Source organism: Melospiza melodia, chromosome 21, assembly GCF_035770615.1.
Source record: "Melospiza melodia melodia isolate bMelMel2 chromosome 21, bMelMel2.pri, whole genome shotgun sequence".
NCBI lineage: Eukaryota > Metazoa > Chordata > Aves > Passeriformes > Passerellidae > Melospiza > Melospiza melodia.
In genome coordinates this window covers 14,539,940-14,550,894 of record NC_086214.1, presented here as the reverse complement: position 1 = coordinate 14,550,894, position 10,955 = coordinate 14,539,940, and the positions used below count along the sequence as shown (strand labels likewise).

General features: G+C 45.5%; 1 protein-coding gene across 15 annotated transcripts; it reads right to left on the bottom strand.

Annotated features, from left to right (window-relative positions):
• Window positions 1–882: 882 nt before the first annotated feature.
• On the bottom strand, window positions 883–10,955 carry LOC134427959 (uncharacterized). Of its 15 annotated transcripts, none has more exons than XR_010030278.1 (8): window positions 10,742–10,943; window positions 8,387–8,669; window positions 7,669–7,785; window positions 6,966–7,096; window positions 5,511–5,636; window positions 3,365–3,533; window positions 1,680–1,881; window positions 883–1,558 (listed from the first exon to the last, which is right to left on the bottom strand). XR_010030278.1 is itself a non-coding variant. In XM_063174187.1 (8 exons), exons 1-5 carry the CDS (start codon window positions 10,748–10,750, stop codon window positions 5,559–5,561), a joined length of 630 nt encoding a protein of 209 aa, XP_063030257.1. In that variant the 5' UTR covers window positions 10,751–10,955; the 3' UTR covers window positions 883–1,558; window positions 1,680–1,881; window positions 3,365–3,533; window positions 5,511–5,558. The 15 variants fall into 15 exon arrangements, 7 of the variants coding, with proteins under 7 accessions (XP_063030257.1, XP_063030258.1, XP_063030259.1 ...); XR_010030282.1 differs by having other exon boundaries at window positions 7,689–7,782; XM_063174187.1 differs by having other exon boundaries at window positions 7,689–7,785; window positions 8,387–8,701; window positions 10,742–10,955.

The window sequence follows — 10,955 nt, the reverse complement described above, 5'->3', positions numbered from 1 at the left end:
AAAACCTCTGCCTTTGTCAGTCCAAAGGGACAGCAGAGCTCACATCTGCTCACAATAATCCTCTGGAGAGCGGAGCAATGTTTGTATGGAAAGATGACTGGGGGTAAAATCAGTGGAAACCGAGTTACATTTGTATCCTAACAGGGGCTATAATGGGACAGAAATTTTAGGGTAAAATACAGGTGCTGTTCCCAGGATGGAGCTGGGTTGGCATGCTCCACAACGATTCCCCATACAACCATAAGGACCTGCTAAGGGGGGTGGAGTGGAATGGGGCACCACAACCAGGCTCTGCCAAAATCTTTGCAGGGGCAGCAACTCCATGTGTACTTTGAAGCTTATTAACTGCATAACAAGGGCTATTTGGCATATGTAGGAACACTTTCCAACCTAGCATCTGAAGACCAATTTAGAGGAGGCGCCTCTAAGTCGAAAGCCAGCCAGACCTTATGTTCTTAGCACCATTCATTTAGAAGAAATCCTGTTACATTTGCAAATTTAAGAGGTGACACCCCCATTCAGACCATGGCTCCTGGGTGCCAACAATAGCTCTTTTCAACAGCAAGGAAATCTGCATGCCCTAGTGTCTGAAGGTCACTTCACCTGAGAGTCCAGAGACCCTAATCCAGCCAGAGTCCTAGCTCCCAGAAAACTTCTGCTATAAGAAATCCTTCAAAGTGTGCAATTCTAGGAGTGGAAATCCTACAGGAAACACGAGGCTTCAGGCTCCAAATGGGATCTCTTTTCCACACAGTGGAAAACTCAGCAAGCCCTTCTGGCAAGACCAGTTCACAGGAGGCCTAGCTGGGTATGATAACAAGTAGACAGAGAGACATGGGAAATGGGGAATCTAGGCCCAAAGGAATGAGGAAGAGTTGATGGTATAGTTTAACCAGTAGATCGCTTGGCTTACAGAATTTCATGAAACATTAAGTACAAAAAAAGTCAAACAAGTATCAGACCTGCCTATTTTCTCACCATTGCATAAGAAAATCCTAAAAGCAGTATAAAGTCACTGCCTAAAACTGATCATAGGATGTAACAAAAAAACAATTTAGGTCATTTGCTAAACTCCAGCAGCCAAGCTGGCCCTACCAAATGTGTATGTTTATATATACAGCAAACAAAACCAAAACCCAAGTAATACCTATCAGAACTCTATTAAAGAAACCTATTGTAATTAATCCTACCTCAAATACAAACCAACCCATCCAGAAAGTTAGCTTCACTCCAAAAACAATTTACACAGAGTTAATAATACCAAGAAATAAAACAACACACCATATACCACCAATGAATATAATAGTGAAGAAAAAAACCCCACATTTTTTTCTTTTTTTTAATTTAAACTAACTTCCTTTATTAGCTAGAACAAAAGATTATGCCAGGACTGTAACAACAACTTCTTCTCCTTCTGAAATGTCCCTTCTCATTCCCAAATTCCTTACAACTTCTGAGTTTAAATCCAAGCAAAATTTGTGCACTTGTGCGTTCGATGCTCCCGTCAGATTCTCTGTTTCCCTCCACATCTTCTTACAATTTCAGTCTTCACGCTGTCCTGCCGTCATGAGTTTGACAGAAGAATTGGCACATGTTAACAGAGGATTTCCCTCCCTCCCTCCCTCTGGTTTCCTTAGCACATATCAGTCAATCCCAAACCTGCAATGATGCACACTCACCCCAAGGCTCACAGCAAGCATGCAGCAGCTCAGGCTTACTTGGCTCCAGGGCTCTGTGCCTCAGATAGCTGAGGAAACTTCTGATGAGCCTCTGTTCCAATAAATTGGAATGCAAACTCAGCTCCATCTCAGGGTCTTGGCGGGAGGCAGGAGAACATCTGGCTGAGCCACAAAAAATCCTTTCTTGGGCGGCTGCACTCTGCTGGAAAGGGGAAGCACATGCTAGTGAACAGCCGCTCAGAAACAATTCTTTTCTAATGTTACCTGCTCTACTTGACTGCTCACTAACACAAGTCTAATTTTATCATTGCAGGGAGAATTCTGTGGGAAAATGTCTGATGAGCAGCATCACAGGCCTTGCTCCCTGCCACACAGCCTGCAACACCCTTGGGAGAGCAGAACAGTAAAATCACCAAACTCTCCTTTCCATGGGGAAGGGTAGAAGATTACTGTGGGAGGCATATAATGCTCCTATAAATGCACAGCCATTTGCTTTCAGAAGCCCAGAGTTAAGGATCTTCTCTAGGAAGCCAGACATGACATGATATTTCTAAGATTTTCTTCCTTATTGAAGGAAATGTATGTATATACACACTCTTATAAACGTATGTATGTTTTTGGGTTTTTTTTTCTTCTGAAGTTCCCAAGCTCCCAACTTTCTTCTGAAGTTCTGAAGAATGATTTCCCATCTTGAGTAATTTAGAAGAAATGGCCCCTGTGACTCTGGACAGAAGGGCTACCTGCATTTTTGATCATGACAGCTTTTGGGTTTACCCTGGAAGCAGGAGCAGCCAGAGCTGAGGCTCTGCAGAGGCTGACCCCGGCCAGCCCCTTCCTCACTTATCTGTGTGACAATGACTTCCAGGCAGAAGGATGCAAAGCAGGTTTTTGTCTTTTCTCTTGAATGCCAATAGGTAAAATATTTAGGCTTTGAAATAACTAATTACCCTCTCTTTGAACTATCCCAAGGACACTTTTAAAGAAAAGACAGAAGACTGCTGGTACATCCATATGGGATCAGGAGCAAAGCAGCAAGGATCCGAGGCCAGCGGCGTGGCCGGGCAGTGTCACGTCCCTGCCACCCTGTGACAAGGCACACAGCTGCAGAGCCCCAGAGCCTGCAGGCCCTGCAGCTGCCACACGGATGGACCTGGTTCCCTCCCCGGGTGCCCAGAGGGAAACCTGAGGGCAGGCGTCCACCCCGAGGGTGCACCCAGAGCCCCGGGCAGGGATGGAGTCGCTGGCTGCTCTCTGGGGACGAGACCCTCCCTGCAGGTGACACTGCCTTGTCCTCTCCCTCCCTGGGGGACAGGGACCTCCAGGGTCTATGACCAGCCTCCTTCTGTCAGCATCCAGGTGCTGTGTTAGAGCCAGAGGGGTCAAGGCTTTCCAGAACCATAGGACCCTTTAGGCTGGAAAAGCCTTCTAAGGTCATCGAGCCCAGCTGCTGCCCCAGCACTGCCAAGCCCCCACCCAAATCAGGTCCCTAAACACCACATCTTGCCATGCTTTAAATGTCTCCAGCAATGGGGACTGCCCTGGGCAGCCCGCTCCTACGCCTGACCACCCTTTCAGTGAACAAACTGGTCCTCAAAGCCAATCTAAGCCTTCCCTGCTGCAACTTGAGGCCATTTCCTTTTGTCACGTCACTTCTTACCGGAGAGATCTCGGCACTTAAACCTTACCTGCCCCTTCCCTAGGAGGTCTCTGGCTTGCCTGGATGAGAGGAGAAACACTCCCACCACAGGAACGGCAGCTCAGCAGGTCCCACACCGAGGCAGGGGAGCAGCTGTCCTCACCAGAGCTCCCGTGTCAGCTCTCAGAGATCGGCTCTGCTCAGTGCTTCAGAATTGGCTGTTTGGAGGAAGGGGAAAAAACAGGTTAGCCAAGATTTTTATCCAGACTTATCTGATGTCTTTGCCTGCTTTGCCTCTTCCTGACTTCCTCCTGCTAAGAAAACAGCTGCCTTTGGACTTCTAGGGGGAACTGTCACGTATGCTCAAAAAGAAACTACAGAAATGTGTCTCATTTTTAAAGACTCAGCAGAGAAGACAGATAACTGCAGCTTCTCCATCCCCACTGCCTGCAGAGCTGCCAGGCACCAGGCCAGCTCTGCTGCTGCTTCAAGTTGTTCCCAACTCTGCTGCAAGAACTGAAGGCTGCTTTGGCGTGCCATTGCTCCGCTTCTCCCAAAAAAGATCTTTCAGTGCTGTTACCCCTCCACGGGAAGGGCCTTTCTGTCTCACACACTCGGTGACACGAGGCTGCACGAAGCTGCAGCAGCCTCTGCTCCGGGTGGGAAGGGCTTTCTTCCTCCTCTGGCACCTGGCTGGCACAGGTTGCTCACAGATGCTGGGGCTGCCCCATCCCTGGAAGTGTTTGAGGCCCATTGGTGCTCTGGGATCAGGCTCACAGCAACCTGGTCCATGGAACCATGTCCCTGCCCACAGCAGCAGGCTTGGAATCAGGTGATCTTCAGAGCCCCTTCCAACCTGAATTATTCCATGATTCTATGAACTCAAAAAACTCGGGGAAGAAATCTGTAAAGGTCACTAAATACATAAAAGCATATCCCCATCAGCATAATTTTGAATGAAAAGTATATCTACAAACAGGGAGAAATATTCTATGTATTTGCTGCTGCTACCTTTCAGGCGTAATTTTAGCTATCGCTTCACGTTTTTAAATATTCTCTTTTGAAATAATAAGCAGTGTTCAAATTTTAGCATTTTTACACTATTGCAGAAGCAAAAATCGCTGACAGTCAGGCCGTGTCATTCTTTATGGAGCAGAGCCATCGTGACAGAATTTTTACAGGACGTCACTCCACAGAGAGCACCAAATTCCATATCAGTTGGCAGCTCTGTTCCTCCACATCAGAAAGCTAAACTAGGACAAGACAGCCTCGGGCTTCATGAAGGGCAAGGCCATAAGAGACGCGCCTTAATAATATCATTACAATTTCCACAGATCTGTCACCTGATCTGTGACAGCACAGCACCCTGGCCGAGAGGAAGGTGAGCCTGCCCAGGACAGGGGTGGAACTAGGTCGTTTTCAGGATCTCTTCCACCCCAAACCATTCTGTGGTGTGATGAAACAGGAGAGTTGTAAGGGAGAAGAAGGATGAATTCCTTTGGAAGGATAATTGTTTGCCTCTCTAGTAGCAGGTTTTGCTGGCAGGATTGTTTTGCTCTTGCACTGACTGACCTTGGCTGAAGGTGCTTCACCCTGCAGAGAGCGCTAACAGCCTGCTGCACACGCTGTTCTTGGGCAGACTGCACGGAGCTCGAGGGCAAAGAGCCCCCAGCAGTTCCGTGACAGGAGCAGATGCTCCTCCCCACGTTTGGAAATATCCATTAGGGATTTTTCCAGGGGACGGCAACAGCAGACCGGTGTGTACTGCAAGGGCAGACTCTGCAGGCTGCCTGAAACCTGGCTGGGCTCCAATCAAAGCACCTCTTCAGTCTGCTTCTCCCGCTCCTGGTATTGAGCCTAGCTGGCACCCCAGCGCACGGTTACTGGAATACAGAATAAATCAGTGCTGCAGTGAACTGCACTACAAGCTCTGCAGCTCTCGCTGTGTGTGCAGGGCTTAAAACACACCTGGTGCATTTGAAACAGATGAAAATTATGGCTCCCCCTGAATAAACATGATTTCTCTCCTAGATATCATAAATACTTATAAATAAATACTTATCATAAATACTTATACATAAATACTTATTTTGAAAAATAATACTTCAAGGGGTGATCAGAATGGGAGCACAGACAAACGCAAAGAATAAAAACTACAGCGTTTGATGCTTTATCAAATGGTGTGTCTGCCCTACCGTGTCGGGAAGCTGGACTGCTGGACCCAACTTTGCAGCACATTCTTGTCATTGCTTCTGAGCCACCTTCCGCAGCTGCTCTCGTGGCATTTGCCGTGCCGTTTGCAAATTACAATACGAGCGAACCTGGAAGACAAAGCACAAGATAAATTTACAGCTGGACAGTAAAATCTTTTTCTCCAAAATGCAATCAATGTACAGCTTTCCCCGTAAGCTGAAGTACAGGCCAAATTCATAGAATCATTTGGGTCAGAAAAGCCCTTCAGGCAGTGAAAACGAGCATTTAGGTGTGGTGTGAAGCTTGGGGAGCCCTGAAGAGGCCGTAAAAGTCAACTGATATTCTTTGGAAATTACAAATAAAAAATGGGAGGAATGAATTTACAATGAATCCAGTGCGGAAACGCCACAAGGGACAGCTTGTAGGGGAGATGCCTGAAAGCCAAAGCTGTGCTTCAGTGGCATCTGAGGTGGCAATTTTGCAGAGTGCCTGTACACAAGTTTCTTTTCACTGTGAGCAGCGGCTCAGAAGACCTGGCTGTAAAAAACACAGGTTACTGTCCCCAAGCACATGCCAGTGGTCTGGAAAAGGGTGACACTGGTTGACATGACTGTTGTGTTTGCTAAAGGGGAGAGCTCCTCAGTCCTCCTCACTTCACTGATGCTCCCAGTTGTGGTGCAGGTGAATGGCACCACTGGGCTGTGCTTCACCTCCCTGGGTATATTCTGTGCAGGGAACTGCAATGCCATTGCAACTTTTCTGCTCTCGCATCATTCTTCCAGAAAAAAACAGTACCTTGAAGGGGAAAGTGCCCTGTCCCTGTCCCACTTCCTTTGTCACTTGTGGTAACCCGCAGCACATTCCCTGCACATGTTATCTGAATGTTAACTCTGTTCACAAGTGCTGTGAATAAACCCAAATCCAACTGAGAAAGTTCCTCTTTGCTCACATTTCAATACAAGGCTGGAACTATCACCTTGCAAAGAACTTTCCTCTACCAGTGCTAGATGCAAAACTAAAAAGCCAACCTAGGAATGCCTGCCACACTCCAGCACACAAAGCTGCTGCTGTTTCTGATGCTTTTAATGGCTTAGGCTGAGGGCTTTTCTGTTCTTCCTTTGCTCTGCTAATGGGAAGGACTTTGAGACCTCTTTGAACTAGCTACAGATACGGAAGATTGAGTAAACAAGTATTCTTCAGCCCATTTCTCTTAAGAGTTTGTCCTGACAGATATCTTCTCCCTCCTGAGGGTTAGATTATAGCTTGTTTTTCCCTTTTTTCCCCCTTTAGCCCCTGAAGCATTTCGCACCCTGCTGGGCAAATGCCCAGAAGTAATCAGACTGCCTGAAAACGGGAAATGCAGACAAAAGAAAAGGCTGGAAGTTACTGTTCTTCTCCCAGCTGGCACTGCCAACTCCTGAGGGCTCAGCCACGACAGCCCACGTTTCTGAGAGTACCTGTACGCTCTGGGTGTGTGCAGCCCTTGGGTCCTGCGGCAGCCTGGAGCTGCAGGCTCGCATATCCACCCCGAGCTCCTGGAACCTCCAGGACAAAGCCACCTCTCCCTGCTGCTCCCGTGTTGCTCTGCCTGTGGAGCAGGGAGGGAAGGCACACAGGTTAGCACAGTGGCAGTGCACGAGCTGCCAGGCGTCACCCATCTGACCTGCACCAAAGAGAAAAATCTTAATTTTCAAAACTTCCCATCATGCCACACAAAACACTGAAGCCTTCCAAATCTGGAAGGGATAGCCTGGCATGATGCCCCCCCAGGTCATATCTTACATAAAGAGTTCTTTTTCTCCTGCACAAGGCTCTATATCCTACTTTGACAGATATACAAATATCTATAGAAACTACATTCAATAAGCGATCTTAAATCATAACAGCCAGGCCTCTGTATGGCCGCGCTTAACTCCTGCTGAGCTCAGGCCATCTCCCCATTCCTCAGGCATCAGAAAGCACTGAAACTCCCGTGTTTTCCTGGGGGCTGCCTGCTTGCAGCTGCCCTCCTCTCACCAACGGGGCCACCTGCCAGGCTCCCCGGTGCACAGGGCACAGCAGCCTCCAAGGGGAGTATTCGTCTGTTTGAGAGGTGATTAAAAGCCTGGGGAAAAAAAAAGCTCAGCGATACTGTGGCTCTGAAGGTGCAAGAATCATTACCCTGGAGATGTGCAGGTCACCTGGTTCATGCTGGGCATGCTCTCTGCTCACTTCACCTGAGCGTTCAGCTGGAGAGATCCATTTCCACGCGCTGGGCTGGGTCCATCTCCGTCCCTGCTGTGAGAAGGTGTTCGGGGGGATGCCACTGCCTGCTCAGCAGAGGCTCCACACACTCTGCCAGCAGCAGGGGCAGCCTTTGAGGCCACACCAGCCTGGCGGAGAGTCACTGAGCCATTATGACAGCCACTGATGAATCCTCAACCTGAACCCCAAATTTCACCAGAGCAGTTCTTCCCCAATTTGCTGCTAACAGCTGTACACTGCAGCTCCTCTGCTGTTTCCCAGCTACAGATGCGTGCCAGCACAGGAATATCAGTGTATTTTTTTCCTCCACATCTGTCTGATAACGTTGGCTGTAACGCTGGCATTGTCACGACTATTAAGTCATCCATGCTAAAATGAAATAAACCCCCCACTTTGAAGCACTGAATTCTCTACCAAAGCAAGTGTCTTACTGCTGTCTGCTTGGCCATACTGGGCAGCTTATTTTCATTCGGACAAATGAAATGAGCTTTTCCAGTACAAAACCCCTCTCCAGCAGCACAGGACGTACCACGACCAAGAGAAGCGCCCCCGCCAATGCCCGTCACCGGCCCCCCAGAACCCGCCCGCCCGCGGCGCCGCTGAGCCCACAGCCCCTGGGCTCGGCACTGCGTACCTCACGGACAATCCCGCCGCTGCGGCCTCGGGGTGCCCAACAGCCGGTCCGGGGCACGGGCCGCGCGGCTCCTTTCTCCCGCCCTTGGTGCCGCCATCTCGGGACGCCCGAGCGCGTCCCGGCCGAGCCGCTGCCAAGGTCGCGATCGCGCCTGCGCCGCGGCAGAGACGCGTAATGGCCGCCGCCCCTCGGCTGCCTGTGCGGGGGGGCTGCGCTGCTGCCGCGCTCTGGGGCGGGCGGGGAAGGCGGGCAGAAGACCAGCTGCGATGCCCTCAAAAATCCTCTAAAATAAATGCCAAACACCTGCCTCTTACCCTACAAGAACCAAAGAAGCCCCCTTCCTTTAAAACCATCTTGAAATATATTTTATATTTCTATTTTTTATATTTACATCCACATGCATATTTATACCGGACACTGATGTGTTAAGTAATTGATATAGTACATTACGTCTATTCCTATTATTGATATTTATTTATCTGTTGTGTTTTCATATATATCTTTATATATTGATTGCATATTTCTATACTTAGATTAATATTTCTATACCAGTTCCATTATTCCAAATAAAAACCCCATCAGTAAACAAATGAACATAAAAAAGCCCTTTCTTTTAAGCGACATTGAAATAGTATAATTTATACTTTGTATAATTATATTCAGATTAATATTTATTGTCTCTTTTGACGCAATAATGATAATATATAATATAAATAAAATTCCAGAAGTTTATTTAAATGCTTATTTAAATTCCTTGTCATATCTACTCCTACAACAAATTTTTTCCTCTATTTTTAAATTTTACATATCTAGATGTATTTATGACATATTACTATACTTAGATTACCACCTTTATATTGTTTGTATTTGTAATTTTTAAAGTCAAAACCCTGCCTATTGGCAAATAAAAAACCCGCTTTATTTAACTGTTTTTAAAAATATATATATATTTATAATTTTGATATGTATGTTTATCATTTGTTAAATATTATAACATATTGATGTACTGTATTTAGAAATACTTTATACATATTTCCTATATTATGTTATAATACTTTATATACAGTATTACTTGCATTATGTATTATATCAATTTTTATTTTTCCATATTTATGAATATTTTCTATTTCTAGATATGTCTGCATATATTTGTCATACATTTCTATATTTATTTTTTGATTGGGGTTTCTATTTCTAATATCTATTTTTACACATCTATAAACATATATAATATCCTGTATTAAAATTATCTCTTATTGTAATATATAGTGATATATGTTACATGGATTTTTATTAACATATTCGATTTGATTTACATTTTAGGATTTTTATTCTCACTTCAATACATATATTTGTTTTGTTTAATTAGCGTTAAATTTTACATTTAAAATCCAATTCCTAAATAAAATGACAAACAGCATCGAATTCCCACCAATATCTTCCAAAAACATCAAGATACCTCCAACAGCCAAGCAACAGCCAGCGAAAAAAACACACAACGCTCTTTTCGATAACAATTCTCATCAGGTCAGAAAAATGGAACAAAAATAAAAGGTAACCCTATTGAAACACACACAGCAAATCACAGAAACTACTGAAAAAAATGAAACCAGCCTAATAAACTCCAAACAGTGCCACTGATCCTGAATGTTACTAAAAAAAATAAACAAAATTCTACCTCTACACTAACTCAAAGAATAAACAATTCTTTGTTTAAAAATAACTTTAAAAACCGAACTAATTAACGAAATGGGGAAAAAAAAATTTCAACCCCTAAAAACCAAGAAAACTACCCAAATAAATACTTAAAAAGACCCACCATGTAAATACCCATATTCCCAAAACTAAATCTGAAAAACAACAACCAAATACATCAAAGGACACACATACAAAAAAAAAAAGCCCCAAAACCAAATAAACTTAAATTTACAACAAAAAAATTATTCCCAACTGAATAAACCCATAGTGCCTCAAGCTATCAAAATAAAAATACCACCTAGAAACAAACACAAAGACTAAAGACAAACGTAACCATAAACAATGTTCCCCAAATTACCCGTAACCATAAAACATACACTACAACCAAACAAACCAAATAAATAAAAGCTCTGGAAAACGATAAACTCACATGCAATTATCGAGATTAAAAACCCGCTGCTATGAACGACACGACGCTACCTCAAGCTCTCCAAAACAAACACTACACACTCACGCTAATAAAAGCCACCGCAACAGAATTAAAATGCGAACCGCTGCTTCACGCTACAACCCGTAAAAACCATTGCGCGCCCTTCTAAACATAATACCCCGGAAAAAAAATATATATCCGACTACAAAACTCAATCCGAAACGAACCTTTATCATCCCTACCGGCACCGAGAACCGTACCACTCAGGAAGAACACCATATCCCTTAGCGTACACCCGCTGCAAACCGAACACAGCGATGCAATCAACGCCTCCAAAGCGCCTCCGAACCACGGCACCGCCGAACTTTGAGCGGCCGAACCCCGCGCTCGCTGCCGGCACGGGACGGAGCGCGGCTCCCGGCAGGAAAGCGGCTCCTGCGG

Excerpts from the sequence above, each read along its gene's own strand:
- LOC134427959 (XM_063174183.1), bottom strand. Across the intron at positions 7,786-8,386 it reads GCGGCGGGATTGTCCGTGAG|CAGGGACGGAGATGGACCCA; the intron begins GTACGCAGTGCC and ends ACCTTCTCACAG. Across the intron at positions 7,097-7,668 it reads GTGACCTGCACATCTCCAGG|GCAGAGCAACACGGGAGCAG; the intron begins GTAATGATTCTT and ends CCTGCTCCACAG.